Here is a 15,940-nt window from a genome sequence, read left to right as displayed (position 1 = left end):
AGGCTAGCATCATTCTGAATGGAGAAAAACTGAAGGCATTCCCTCTAAAATCTGGAACAAGACAGGGATGCCCTCTCTCTCCACTTCTGTTCAACATAGTTCTCGAAACACTGGCCAGAGCAATTAGACAGACGAAAGAAATTAAAGGCATCAAAATAGGAAAAGAAGAACTTAAATTATCACTATTTGCAGATGATATGATTCTATACCTAGCAGACCCAAAAGGCTCTACAAAGAAACTATTAGAGCTAATAAATGAATTCAGCAAAGTGGCAGGATATAAAATCAACACGCATAAATCAAAGGCATTCCTGTATATCAGCGACAAATCCTCTGAAATGGAAATGAGGACAACCACTCCATTCAAAATATCTTCAAAAAAAATAAAATACTTGGGAATCAACCTAACAAAAGAGGTGAAAGTCTTATACAATGAAAACTACAGAACCCTAAAGAGAGAAATAGAAGAAGATCTTAGAAGATGGAAAAATATACCCTGTTCATGGATAGGCAGAACTAACATCATCAAAATGGCGATATTACCAAAAGTTCTCTATAGGTTTAATGCAATGCCAATCAAAATCCCAACGGCATTTCTTGTAGAAATAGAGAAAGCAATCATGAAATTCATATGGAAAAATAAAAGACCCAGAATAGCAAAAACAATGCTAAGCAGGAAGTGTGAATCAGGCGGTATAGCGATACCAGACTTCAAACTATACTACAGAGCAATAGTAACAAAAACAGCATGGTACTGGTACCAAAACAGGCGGGTGGACCAATGGTACAGAATAGAGGACACAGAAACCAATCCACAAAACTACAACTATCTTATATTTGATAAAGGGGCTAAAAGCATGCAATGGAGGAAGGATAGCATCTTCAACAAATGGTGCTGGGAAAACTGGAAATCCATATGCAACAAAATGAAACTGAATCCCTTTCTCTCGCCATGCACAAAAGTGAACTCAAAATGGATCAAGGAGCTTGATATCAAATCAGAGACGCGCCGTCTGATAGAAGAAAAAGTTGGCTACGATCTACAGTCGGTGGGGTCGGGCTCCAAATTCCTCAATAGGACACCCATAGCACAAAAGTTAATAACTAGAATCAACAAATGGGACTTACTCAAACTAAAAAGTTTTTTCTCAGCAAAATAAACAATAAGAGAGGTAAATAGGGAGCCTACACCCTGGGAACAAATCTTTACTCCTCACACTTCAGATAGAGCCCTAATATCCAGAGTATACAAAGAACTCAAAAAATTAGACAATAAGAGAACAAACAACCCAATCGACAAATGGGCCAAGGACCTGAACAGACACTTCTCAGAGGAGGACATACAGTCAATCAACAAGTACATGAAAAAATGCTCACCATCTCTAGCTGTCAGAGAAATGCAAATCAAAACCACCCTAAGATACCATCTCACTCCAGTAAGATTGGCAGCCATTATGAAGTCAAACAACAACAAGTGCTGGCGAGGATGTGGGGAAAAGGGTACACTTGTACATTGCTGGTGGGACTGCAGATTGGTGCAGCCAATTTGGAAAGCAGTATGGAGATTTCTTGGAAAGCTGGGAATGGAGCCACCATTTGACCCAGCTATTCCCCTTCTTGGTCTATTCCCTAAAGACCTAAAAAGAGCATGCTACAGGGACACTGCTACATCGATGTTCATAGTAGCACAGTTCACAATAGCAAGACTGTGGAACCAAACTAGATGCCCTTCAATAGACGAATGGATAAAAAAAATGTGGCATTTATACACAATGGAGTATTACTCTGCATTAAAAAATGACAAAATCATAGAATTTACAGGGAAATGGATGGCATTAGAGCAGATTATGCTAAGTGAAGCTAGCCAATCCCTAAAAAACAAATGCCAAATGTCTTCTTTGATATAAGGAGAGTAACTAAGATCAGAGTAAGGACGAAGAGCAGGAGAAGAAGATTAACATTTAACAGGGATGAGAGGTGGGAGGGAAAGGGAGAGAGAAGGGAAATTGCATGGTAATGGAAGGAGACCCTCAGGGTTATACAGTGGAGGGGGTAGAGAGAGAGGAGGGGAGGGGAGGGGAGAGGTGGGGAGGGGGGAGGGTGGAGGATGGGAAGGGCAGCGGAGCACAACAGACACTAGTATGGCAATATGTAAATCAATGGATGTGTAACTGATGTGATTCTGCAATCTGTGTATGGGGTGAAGGTGGGAGTTCATAACCCACTTGAATCAAAGTGTGGAATATGATATGTCAAGAAATTTGTAATGTTTTGAACAACCCACAATAAAAAATTAAAAAAAAATATTTTTATTGGATCTTTTAATACATGACAGTAGAATCCATTTGACATAATTATAAAAGCATGGAATCTTTCTTGTTCTTCAGTCCTCAGTACTTCTTCTTCCTCTCCCCTCCCTTCACCCCCTGATCCCTTTCCTCTACTCTACTGATCTTTCTGCCATTTACCCATCATCATTTTAAAAAATAGATTTCTTGTGGATGTACATGATGGTGAGATTCACTTAGGTATTTTCATATACGTACACAGGAAAGTTATATCAGTTATGTCAGAGTCATTCCACTGTCTTTCCTTTACGCATCCCCTTTGTCTACTACACTAAACTTCTATTCTTCTTTTTATCCCCCCCTTATTATGAATTAGCTTCCACATATCAGAGAAAACATTCAAACTTTGGTTTTTGAGAATTGGCTTATTTCATTTAGCACAATAGTCTTCAGATACATCCATTTACCAGCAAATGTCATAAAGTCGTCTTTTTTATAGTTGAGTAGTACTCAATTGTGAATATATACTACATTTTCTTTATCCATTCATCTGTTGAAGGACACCTAAATTGGTTCCATAGCTTAGATATTGGGAATTGAGCTCCTATAAATATTAATGTGGCTGTATCACTATTGTATGCTGCTTTTAAATCCTTTGGATATATACCAAGGAGTGGGATAATTGGGTCAAATGGTGGTTCCAGTATAAGTGGCTTTTATTTTGCTATTTGCACATTTATGGTCTTTTTAGCTATAGTCTTCCCAAGTTTGGGTCATCTTTCATTTACTGTGCTGACTGCTTTTTTATTTGAAAGCTCATCAGTTTGAGAACATATTTCTACAGCATTTGAGAATGTTTTCCTCATTGGCTAGATATTGAACTTCTGAGATGAGGTTCTCATTATTTTAAAATCTTTGATATTTGATATCTATTTGATCTTTTAAGTTCATACCCAAATTTTTATAGAATTTTCTATTTCAGCTAAAATGCTTTTAATTTCCAGGAAGTTTTTTCTTATCCTCCATATGTACTTTTACATAACATTTTACAAATAAAGCTACAATATATTTCCCTCTATTTAAGGATATTAATTATAAGCTTTATTTTTAGTTTTTTTTTTGTTTGTTTAGTTCCATTTAGTTTTATGCTTACTATATTTTCTGTATTTGTTTGGAATTCTCTTTGTGTGGATATTCTCTTGGGCTTCTCTTTCTTTGAATATCTTCTCAAATGTCTGGTGATTCTTTACTAGTTGGTCAGATCTCAAAGCAGTGTGCCAAAACTTGGCTGGAAGCTGTGTGTGTGTGTGTGTGTGTGTGTGTGTGTATGCTTGTGTATGCTTGTGCACATATGCATATTTGCAGAGCTTTTTGCCTGGTGGGGTTCATTGCAGCACGATGGGATGGGGTCCTAGGGATTTACTGGAAATGTCAACTGCCATCTGTAGGTCATTTGGGTGGTAATTTTTCTCAGTCTCATCCTGGTGTAATATTGAAAAATAATGAAATTTCTGTGTTATCCTAATATTTTATAGGTGGTTAAGGTAGAGGTAGAGTGTTTAATCTTCTGTGAAGCACAAGGACCAAGGACCAGTTGGAGTGTTAGGAATTTTCATGTGATAAATGGCACCCAGCAAACATGTCACATGTATTCATTTCCCATCTGCTGGTGAGAGTTGTTGCAAAGCAAAGGGAACACATTTTTTTTTTAATGAAGAAATAAAAGCAGCATCAGCAACAAGAAGGAGAAAGAGGGATGGAAAGAAGAACAGGGGAGGAAGTAAAAGAAGGGAGAACTGGAAGACAGGAAGAGGAGGAGAGGAAGGAGTAGAGAAAAGAAAGGGGGTGAGAAGAGAAGGGATGGGAGTCGGAGCAGGAGGAGAGAGGGGTAGGAAAAGTGGAAAGGGGAGGTTAAAAGAGGGAAAGGGAGAGGGAGTTGAATAAAGGTGACATGTGGTCTGTGCTTTTGCATTTTCCTTAAGGTAACAACTGTTGAATTTTCTGTCTTGTTTCATCCAGTGTGTCTTGTAAGAAACCCTTTCGTTCAGCCAGATAGTGCTACTGGCTATCTCCATAGTGCAAATAGAACCTGCCTAGCTTTACATCCCATCGTGTATTAATAGTCCACAACTTTTTATTACCTCAAGAATTATAAAGTCATGCAGAGTGGGACAGATATCTATTTATTTTTATTTTTTCTTGTCCATTAGTTAGAGTTCCTAACCAATTCCTTATACTACAGATACAAGCTTCTTCCTTTTATCCTCTTAATTATATTATAACCTCCTTGAAGGGAAAGACTTAGTCTTGTGCAAAGCTACCCAACTTATTGTGATAAAGGACCAGGTGTTTCATTTAAAAATTTTACCATCCATCAGAGTCTGAGACTTTTGTATGAAATCATATGCCTTGATGTCACAGCACTGTCAACATGCTGTAAAAGTTTTCAAATGTTTGTTCTTTGGTAGTGTTTACCTATCAGGTGTGAGACTCTGGGTTCAATCCTAGCACTACAGAAAAAAAATTACTCTTGCTTTATTTATCTAGTCATGAACTGGTATAAAATGATTCACTGATCAGCACTGTTTACTGAATCCACTATGAGAAGTACCAGAATCTGGTCCACTTTTTAATTTTGCTTTACATCTACCAATATGACTTTGGGCATTTTTACAATATGACTTTTGCACCGAATACCTCCTTTCTAAATATAACTGAATTGATATTCATTCCTGGGAATGAAGTGTCAATTAGAATAAAATGGCATTGTAATATCCACTTCTTGTTTTTAACCCCCGGTTTGTACTTCACAAGTCTCAATGTTAAGCATTGAACAGTGTTTCTCAAAATAAAGTAAACTGAAGAATATGAAGAACCTCTTAGATATATTTAAGTATATCTTACTTAATACCACTCTTCATCTGACATTGTCAAAAATAAACGTCTAATACTGAATTCTGCAGCAATAACCATTTAGTGTTGTGATCTTTACAATATGGAAAGAAAGCTCAATATTTAATAGGAAACTGTCCCTGTCTCATGGGCTAGTAGAGAATAGCAGCTGACATTGTTACCACATCATACTTTTCATACACACAGTGCCTGTCAAATAATGAATGGAAGTACTTAATGAAACTGGACAGCTGTTCATTGCACAAAGGCCATCAATACTATCAATCCTTTCTCTAGAGCTTCAAAGTCAAAGCTGGCAACTTAAGAAATCTAGGAGTGAATGCTTTGATTTATTGGGCCTCTTCTTAATCTATGACTTGATGGTCTTACATGGGAATCTGAAGTACTTAGCCTGCTACAGGCCTACCGAGATTAATGAGGATAATCAAAGGACCATGATTTACAGAACATATCTTTAAAATAGCTTCTCTGGGGAGCCTCATTTTTTACAAGGCTTTCAAGATTTTTAAGATCCAATTGGGTTATAGCATATACTTCGTTGAAATACTGCCTGCATGATATGATAATTTAGCCAATATCTGAAGAAATGTCCCATCAAGTGTTTCATCTTTTACATGCTTTTCATTGAAGCTAAAGGGAAACTGTAGTCAAGGTTTGCTTACCACTGCAATGAAATAACTTTCATTTTGAAGTTGAATGTGGCCTGTAGTGTATCTTGAATGTGATCAAGTAAAAATTGCACCAAAGAAGTAATGAGGTTTCTAAAAATAAGAAACATTTGGGGGTTAACTCTTCATTTTAATGTCTACTTTGGTTAGCACGTGACAAGATATAGCTGTTCAATACTTTGAGCTTTAAAAGAAAAATGTTCTAAAAAGCTCTTAAAGAATAAGTAATGCCTGACTTTTGCTAATATTTGGCAGTTACTGATTATACTGTGGTAACTGATTTGTTCTGTAGAGTTAAGCAGAAAATCCTTTTGAATCAAAAAGTATTTCTGTGCTTTGAAAATGGCATTAAAAGCATTGAAAAGGTCATATTTTGAGACTGATGAAATAAAGATCAGTCATTCTTACCGAGGTGATCAGAATGTGATTGAGAAGTAAGCCTTTAAAACTTGCCTAGCACTTTTATAATGCAAGTCTGAGATTCACAGTGTCTCTAAAAAGTAATAAATAACTTTTAATGTATGTGATTATTTTCCTGTATAATTAAAGCTATTATTTAGACATCCATAATGATTCAAATGAACCTGAAACTCAGAAGGGAGCATAGTGTTAGTATTAGAAATTAGCAGCTCTTTCAGCAAAGGCCTCAGACTGGCTTCATTCCCAAATGGCTGTAAATGTTTTGGGTGTCTTCATGGAGATATTATCATATCTCTGCATCTCAGCTTTCCTGTATTAAAAGAGTGATGATATCACTTTTATCCATATGAGAATCAGTAAAGATTCATTGACTAACACAGAATAAAGGATAATCAATTTTGAACTCTTAAGATGAGTGTTATTTACACTCTTGAGAAATTACTTAGATAATCAAGTATGATTCAATTAGATATTCAGCTTTAAGTATATTTTATGTTATTAAAAAAGGAAAGAATTTATTCTCTTTAAGAGAGCTTACATAGTTTTCTTTCCTTTGAGGTGGGTCAAAGGTGGTCAAATCAATGAAATCAAAGCACTTTTTATTTTGTGTTTTCATTTCTAGTGAGGTATTTTTTATTGATTTTTAAAAGAAAAATAAATGACAGCGGAATGCATTACAATTCTTATTACACATATACAGCACAATTTTTCATATCTGGTTGTATATAAAGTATGTTGACACCAATTCGTGTCTTCATACATGTACTCTGGATAATGATGTCTATCACATTCCACCATCATTGCTAACTCCCCCTCCCATTTCCTCCCACCCCTCTGCCCTATCTAGAGTTCCTCTATTCCTCCCATTCTCCCCCTCCCTACCCCGCTATGAATCAGCCTCCTTATATCAAAGAAAACATTCGGCGTTTGTTTTTTGGGATTGGCTAACTTCACTTAGCATTATCTTCTCCAACACCATCCATTTACCTGCAAATGCCATGATTTTATTCTCTTTTATTGCTGAGTAAAATTCCATTGTATGTATGTATGTATGTATGTGTATATATATATATATATATATATATATGCCATATATTTTTTTATCCATTCATCTACTGAAGGACATCATTTTTTTTTTGAGAGAGAGAGAGAGAGAGAGAGAGAGAGAGAGAGAGAGAGATTTTTTTTAATATTTATTTTTTAGTTTTCCGCGGACACAACATCTTTGTTTGCATGTGGTGCTGAGGATCGAACCAGGGCCGCATGCATGCCAGGCGAGTGCGCTACCACTTGAACCACATCCCCAGCCCCTAAATTGTTTTATTCATATAGACACTCAATAAATATCTCCTCTTTCATCAGTCAGACTATGTGATTACTTTTTCCAATCTAGCCTGATAGTTTAAAAACTTCATGACTATACTTGGGGGTGTAGCTCAGTGAAATAATACTTTCCTAGCATGGGTAATGCCCTGATTCCATCCCCAGTACTTAAACAAACAAAAACCCTCATCATCTATGAAAAAAGTGCTGGTAGCAATGTGGAAACAATAGTATTTGAGTAAGTTAATACACCTCTTAAAGTTTTGGTGGATTTAAATTTGATTCCTAACTCCACTTAAGATTAGCTCCCCTCATGAGTGAGAACTTATGCATGTCAAATATGTTTCTTTATTTATTATGTATGGTTATATGATGTCTGTAAAACAAATTGTTTCAGAAATGTGTGATATAAAGTGTTCATAAGCCTTTCACAGACTTTAAAGGGATTGTAAGACTTGTCCTTTTAGACCCATTTAGCTGTGAGGATTGAGGATTGAGTTTGTTCTACAAACAAGAGTTTAGAGGATACAAACATTAGCCAATATTATTTAATTTTGCAATTTTAATAACATTTTATTTTAAATAGACTCATAGCCTATAGAACATCATATTTGTTTGGGGGTAGAATGGATTTAATGATTGAGTAGGTTCTCTCTCTGTCTCTTTCTGTCTCTGCCTCTCTCTTTTCATCTCCCTCTCTCTAATAACATAATGACATTATGATCAAAGATCTCATCCAAATTTTTGGGAGGAAGAGGTTGCCCATGATATATAACAATGCCAATTTTCAATGTAAAACTGATATGAATTGTGACATTTGGGTTAATGTGACACTTTATTATATGAACAAATTAGATAGTGGTGGAAGTGCTGATAACACTCTTTTGAAATATCATCAGCTATAAAGTACTGCACCACTGCTTTCTTTATAAAAAGAGCTTAAATAAATCTATTTAATGATCCTATGCATTTTCTTCCCTCCATGTAACACTATATTCCTGCCTGCTATAATCTACAATTATTTCCTTTTCCCTGAGGAGAACATTTCACTGAAGAAAGAAAAGCCATTTCAGTCACAATCAGATGCTCTATTCCTGAGACATATTTTATTTGTAAGGACTGAGGATGACTCTTTTTGATGACTAGACTATTTTATTATTGAAGAGTAATGATTTCGTGCTTCTTAAAATGTGTCCTGGAGCCCATGCATTCAAGACATCACCATCAAAATATGCACATACATGATTGATTACCCAATTTATTGGTGATATTGTATGTGCCATCATGGTGCAGTTTAAATGATTTTGACAAGTACAGAAGAGTGTCATTGACAGGTGCAGAAATAAATGATGGGTTTAAGCTTTCAAATGTTTTTACAGCATTTCACTGAGTGGCAGGTTGATAAATTAAAATTACAGTTGTAGCATTGGGCCTGAAAACACAACTGTTTTAGATTACAAAAATAGTGCTGTGGAAACTTTGTATACTCTCCAGAGAAGTAGCCTGAAGGGCCCTGGAAAAAAAAAAATGAAGCAAGTGCCGTTGCTGAAGAAATCATTAATTTTGTGGTGGCACTGTCTGAGTCTAAAACAACGACGACAACAAGAAAAAATAGATTTTTAGAAGAGGAAAATTGGCTTTATTTCCTTCTTCCCTTTTCCCCCTGGAGCTGTATAGAAAATTGAAACCACACCATCAAAAGACAGGCATTGGATTGGCTATTAGTGATTCCAGGATGTCTGATGGTCATATTTAAAGCTAAGGGACCATTTCTCATCAACATTTTCATGGTTTCTACACTGTTCCTGGACTTTGGCTTTGTCATCTGTTGCCATTATCCCACCCAGCCCAATTGACAAACCTCAAAGAAATCACCCAATCAACTTACTAATTCTGATATTCTTAAAGAAAAGGATTTCACCTGACATTTTCTTCCATTCTTATTTGATTCTCTTCAATCTTGTTTTTTTGAAGTCACGCTTCAACTATAGTGTAGCTTTCTAAGTGGCTATACTATGGCCTCATTTTGGATGATATCCCACTTCAGTTAAAAACAAAATAAAAGGGGCAATAGATATGAACCAATGACTCTACTTTATCCATAAGATGGCAGCTAACTCAGTGTATTAGTATAATTTCTGAATTCATACCCTATCTTAACTTGCCTATCTTGCCTCTCGTGTCTCTTAATGAACTTCTCAAGCTTGCTAGATGGGAATCTTTGATTTGCTTAGTGTGATATCTTCTCCCCACTGTTTCTCACCTACTGCATTCTCCCAGGAATGCCAGTCTTAATACCTCTCAAATGAATTCTTGCATCTCTTAGGATAAACACAAGTCCTACTTAAAATTTTTCCTGACCATCTCATCAATTTCTTTAACTTCTCAATTCCTGAATTAAGACAACTCCTTAATTCCTGCCAATAATTTGACAGTATTCAAATAATTTTGCTTTTTCTTTTTAATGTTCTGCTACCCAACCATTCATAGGTCAGCATTGCTTTTCTTTTCCCATGATTCTATTATTAAAGTTTTTAATATCATAGTCCTGATAATCATTGCATAGAATATTAGCTGCAATTGCTATTCATTTTCTGTTTACTCATTGTTAAACAGACACTGTCCTGAGCACTTTGAGCATTGTTTTATTCATAACAACCAGGAATTAGATGCCCCTTTATGAGAGAAAATAGACCATCAGATGAATTAAACTGCCCATGCCACCTATATAAAAAAATGTTAGAAGATCATTCAAATCAAGGAAATCAAATCACGGAGTTTGGACTCTTAAAGCAGGTGGCTAATAGTATAATATATGGTATATGTTATTAAATGTAAGGTTTCCTATGGGTAAAAAACATGGGTAAAAATAAAATATGAATCTTTAACCTAATTAGAATGCTAAGGTTAGTAGGGCACAGTGACACATGCCTGTGATCCCAGTAGCTCAGGAGGCTGACACAGGAGGATCGCAAGTTCAAAACCAGCTTCAGCAAAAAGAGAGGTGCTAAACAACTCAATGAGATCCTTTCTCTAAATAAAATACAAAAAGTATGGCTGGGGATGTGGCTCAGTTCAGTCCCCATTGCCCCATAAGGTTAACAAAGTTTTCATAATAGCAGGAGTACATTGGCAATACAAGTTCAAGACTGGGAACAAAGGGGGGAAACATCATTCAAAGAAAATTATTTAATAAAACATAGTTGTTAGCAATTAAATGATTAATTTGGAGTTTTGCCACCCGACAGTGCTTATTCCCTGTTTAGACTTAGCAGAATAGATTTCATCCATCTCAAGAACATTTGAGATCCAGGTCTAACTGGCATGTGATCAGCTCACTCACAGAGCCAGTGTCATAAAAGAGATTATTGTATTAATTCTAGTATTTTTATCTTTGATGTACTCTTACAGATCTCCTAAGCAAACCTGGGAAATAATATATTCTGAGATATATCAATATGATTTTTAGTTTGTTCTACATTATTTAAATTATTCTGATACAGTTAAAAAAAAGTCTGAAAAAATTTTACCCTTGTGCTAGTCACTCTCATAATAAATTTACTCTTGAAAAACTCATTAACTGGAAGACTGGTATAATTCAGATTTCAATGCCAAACTACAATGAATTCTACATTGAAAGTCTTCTTTTAAAGAAAAAAAGTTATCTTTTTAACCTGCTGAAGAGGTGAGAAGAGATAATTCATGCAGGAATTTTCCTTTGGTCCCTTCAGTGTATTTAACAAGTGGCTCAGTGTTTGGGAAGTGTCAACAGTCACAGTGCTTGTACTTGAAGAGAACGCCTGCATTGTCTTGTCAAGTCCTTCTACAATGTGAATCGCAGACTTCAAATGAACAGGATCTTCCTCTTTCTCACATCTGTATTTCTCATTACAAAGCTGTAAAAAGCTTTTTAAAAGCAAGACTGGTTTTAAATTAAGATTTATATCTTAGAATCTTAATTGAGATGATCACTCTGTTCTTACTTACTTTTCTATATGCAAAGTTGATGCCTGTTTTCTTCTAGCTTATTTCCAAAATCAGAATCTGATGCTTCCTAAAAGGAAGTCTTTGTAAGCAAAAAGTTTTATTAATTGCTCTAAATTGCTACCAGGATAATTAGAATATTAGCCATTTAGTATTTGTTTAGCCCCCAAGCTTAAACACCATACTAAAATAAATGTTGCTCAACTTATTTTGCTAATCTTGAGTGAGTGACTTGGGCAAGAAGTTTAATATTTAAGTTTATTTTATTTATGATATCAACATACTTAATATGATATATTCATAATGAATTTATAAAACCTTTCAAATATAAAAGAACAAATTTATACATAATATTTAAAAATGATTTTCATTAATATTTAACAGACATTTATTAAATATTTAATATTTAAATTATATTTAAAGTTCTTTAAGATTTATAATATAATCCCAGCCTTAGGTCTTGGACACATCAAAATGAGATTTTATGCACCTTAGCCCAAGCAGTTTGGAGATGTCCATGACACCATCTGAGTTCTTTGCATCTGTCCTGGTCTCTGATGGGTGAATTCAAAGGCAGTCCTAGATCAGTGCTATCAACGCCACCATATGCATTTCAAAGCAGAAAGGGACTGTGAGAAGTTACCATTCAGAGTTATTAAGAGATTCCAGAGAGCTAAGTGTACATGAGGAATTGTGCATGGGAAGCATGTATGTATGCTCACTTTCACTGCATCATTGTCCTGGGAACAAAGTCAGACTCTGGGATGAGCCTTCCTGCCTCATTCTAGGCACATTATGGGAAAACTACATTACATGAGGCAAGGAGAGACTATAGTTTCTTTTTTCCTAATGATATTATTTTATTAATAATTTCTTCATGCATATGAAGGAAAACTTTTCTTATTTTCATGTATAGTCGTTGTTCTAAGATCTGAAAATATATAGTTCTAAGATCTGACATTTCACCTAACTTCTTTTTACAAATCCCTTGATCTTGTTCAGTAAGCAAACATTTTCTTTGATATTTTTTTCCTACTGGTATATTCAGATTTATTTTATGTTGTGAAATTTAAAATTTTTATTCCAAAATTAGTGTTGCATATTTATCAGAAAAAAAATTTGGTTGCTTTAAGAATAAATACACATTTAAAAGTATCAGTATGTCTATACAACAAACTTAAGTGATAATTATTAGTGTTTATTATTAAAACCTGAAACAATATCTGTAATAATCTTGTTCATAGCTTATTCTATCATAATTTCTATTTTTCCCTCTATTATAAATACTTCTGTTGGTGTTCACATGTAACTCAAAGCCCTATCTATAAGAATAGAGCTTTATCATCCACACTATTTCAGAGATCTCTGATATTTTAATAGAATTATACATATACCTTTTAGAACTGTAATAACATTTATGAGCAATACCTATGTGACAAGTACAGTGCTAAATGTTTCATCAAAATTATCTTATTTAATATCCATTTTACAAATAAGGATCTTAAGCTTGGGGGTTTGAGTAATTGCCTATATTAATGCACTTAGCTTGTAAGTGTCAGATTATGAGGGTAAAAGCCACTTTTCAGAAATACATATTAACAAACATTTTAGACACTTGGCAGGTGATGGGCTGAAGTATGCAATATTTGGCAGTGATTTGTTCATTAATATAATGCATATACTTTTATTGATTATAGGATTAAAATTAATGCAAGGTGTACAGGGGACAAACTCAATATCACATACTGATACCATAAACTGTAGACCATGCACTTATTCCCTTTCACATGTGACTATAAATTTGAAGTCATAAATCTGAATTGTAGTTGTTACAATAGACTTCTTGGTGCCTGGTGGGTTTATATGTGTCTATTATGTTCATTTTCACCACATTTTCTTGTTGAACAGGCAGGGGAGAGATTCATACATACTTTCTGACAAATAAAGTTTTTAAAATAATTTTTTTGGGGATCAGCAAATTTGGTTATAAGTTACAATATTTGGTCAGCAGAACCACTTGAGTTGCATGCTTTACCCCAGTTTACTTTTAAAATGTAGAAAAAGAGCATCAATATTTAATTAGTGTCATTCCAGTATTCTTACTTTAAGTATTTGTCAAGTTATACTTCATGGTTGTTTTATAAAGTTTTCCTCAGGACTCTAATGCTGAGTGTTCATCTCCTGATAAGTTGTAAACAAAGATTACTTAGGGTTTGTCCTTGTTCAATAGAGGCATGTAATAAAAAATGGATTCCATCTTAGAGTAGTCATGAGAATAGGACAGGTGGCAGAGAAGCTGTATTAAGTGAGGCATGAAGGGAAGTTATTTCAGCCCTCTTGACTCAATGGAGACACATATGCATTCAAAATAAAAGATTTCTTCAGGTTTAGAGATTTTTAACAATAGGAGCTGATGATCGATGTAGCAGAGTAGTATGCTCTAACGATTTTTTGGATCAAACCAACTTGACCTTTCATTTTTCATGAAATCCTGCAGGAAAATGCACATATATCATTTTTCCCCTTCCACCTTTCCTAACAATTATTTTGATTTCCATGATTTGAATGACTTTCTGAAATGCTTTTATGAGGAGTAGGAGGGAATTGGGAACCATTTTTTTCAACGTGTGATAGAAATACTCCAGGACTGCGAGAAAAGTAATAAAAGAAAATTGATCTGATCATTAAAATATCTAGCTCCATCTCATCTTTCTGGTCACTAAGACAAAAGTATAGTAGCTGCCTATATGTAACTTTTTTCCCCTATCAAATATAGCATGATTTCATTTTTATTGGAAATCATATCTTTCAACACTTTTTGATACAAAAACCAACTGTAATCAGAGTATGCAATTTCCCTTCATAAGAAATTTGAATACATGTCTAGTAATTATTTGATAGAACAGATAAAAACAATATAGCTTATTCTTAATTAGTTCTAAATGCCCCAAAACAGCACATGTGCATCCTTGTCAACAAAATATTGACATAGGACATGCACTGTGACTCAGAACAACGCCCATCAGAAGAGGCAAGCACTTGTCTTACCCAAATCTGCCTCAGGGTTCTTCAGCTTCTTGTTCAGAGAAGCAAAGAGTGTGAGTCAATTGGAGAAATAAAGTTAAATGACAGAAAAGGAGAAAAGATATAGGTTTTGAAGAAAGCTTTGGAGGAGAGCGATGAAACACTAAGTAGCATAGACTAAAAAGAAATAGTATACAAATGGGTAAACAGATTGGGAAGAGTGCAGCTGTGGTTTAGGGAATTTAAAAAACCCAATCTGTGCATCTTTCCATAATGAGAATATGGAAATTCACTTATTTATTTAGCTTTTACAAAAGATGTAGCATTTCACATGCATCCAGTAGCTGAATTTCTGAGGTCACAAAACAGCTGAGGAGCGTTTTAGTTAAGTCTGTATAAAACAAACAGAGCAATGTGGCATGCAATGATATGTTATGATTTTGAATACGGGGCTAAATGACTGCAAATATCATCTCAGAAGATCTTGTTAATTTGAATTAAATAATTAATATTTAAAATATTTAGACATACTCACCCAACAGACAGGAAAGGCTCCTTTGATTCAAGTCTATGAAAAAATATATGAAAAATTTATTTTAATATAACAATTTGCTGTACACTCAAAATTGCTTTTACATGAATCTGACTCATTGGATGGAAATACATGGTTTAGCAGTAGAAAATGCTGTAAATAATATATTAAAATTTAATCTGAACTAATTCAAATTCTGGCTGGATAATACATAGGCGAAGTAAAATGAGAGAGCCTTGGAATGGGTGACATTTAAATAATATATTAAAATGAAAATAGTGTTAGTCTAATTCCAGTGTGTACTCTCTGTATCTTATTTTCTTTATTCGTGATAATTTGTGGAACTTTCAATATAACTATTTGAAGTTGTAAAAGCGAAAAAATCTATAATGTTTTCGGCTACACATTGGCTGAATAATTGATTTTGAGGGTAAATACTCTTTGATGAAGAGAGAAGCAGCATGTCATATGTGGTCATTTAGTGGCAGTAGCTTTCTTGGGGTGGGGGATGTGGTAGTGTTGGGTCATAGATTAGGGTTCTTCTTCCTAAGAACTGGGTATTCTCGCTACCTCATAACATATCAAAAGTGAAGTCTAATCCTGAAGGTTCTGGATAGTTGTGACATCTTGAGAAAGCTACTTAAAAAAACACTACAGATTATTTTTCCTCATCATAAAATGGGCCAGAATTGCTTCCAGCTAATAACTTGTATTTTTTAAAAAGAGAAATAAGACTTGAGAAGATCCATTTGTACATATTTTCAAATTAATAATTAAGGAGACCACTT

General features: G+C 34.7%; 1 protein-coding gene across 10 annotated transcripts in view; it reads right to left on the bottom strand.

Moving 5' to 3' along the window:
- The window catches only part of Ralyl (RALY RNA binding protein like), a 441,521-nt gene that overhangs the window by 100,510 nt on the left and 325,071 nt on the right, over positions 1 to 15,940 (bottom strand). For 5 of the 10 annotated variants that reach the window (XM_058583703.1, XM_058583702.1, XM_058583705.1 and 2 more), the window contains 2 exons: positions 15,156 to 15,188; positions 5,864 to 5,962 (listed from right to left, as the gene is read on the bottom strand). In XM_058583703.1, coding sequence (XP_058439686.1) covers positions 5,864 to 5,962; positions 15,156 to 15,188 — 132 coding nt within the window. The remainder of the gene's footprint in view (positions 1 to 5,863; positions 5,963 to 15,155; positions 15,189 to 15,940) is intronic. The other 5 variants (XM_046458643.2, XM_046458648.2, XM_058583706.1 and 2 more) reach the window with 1 other exon arrangement.

The sequence above is a fragment of the Marmota monax genome, unplaced genomic scaffold (genome assembly GCF_021218885.2).
Source record: "Marmota monax isolate L192 unplaced genomic scaffold, Marmota_monax_Labrador192_F-V1.1 WCK01_AAM20220418_F8-fsc00147, whole genome shotgun sequence".
Classification (NCBI taxonomy): Eukaryota; Metazoa; Chordata; class Mammalia; order Rodentia; family Sciuridae; genus Marmota; species Marmota monax.
Note: the sequence above shows the minus strand (reverse complement) of the source record. Positions and strands in the feature narration are given on the sequence as shown.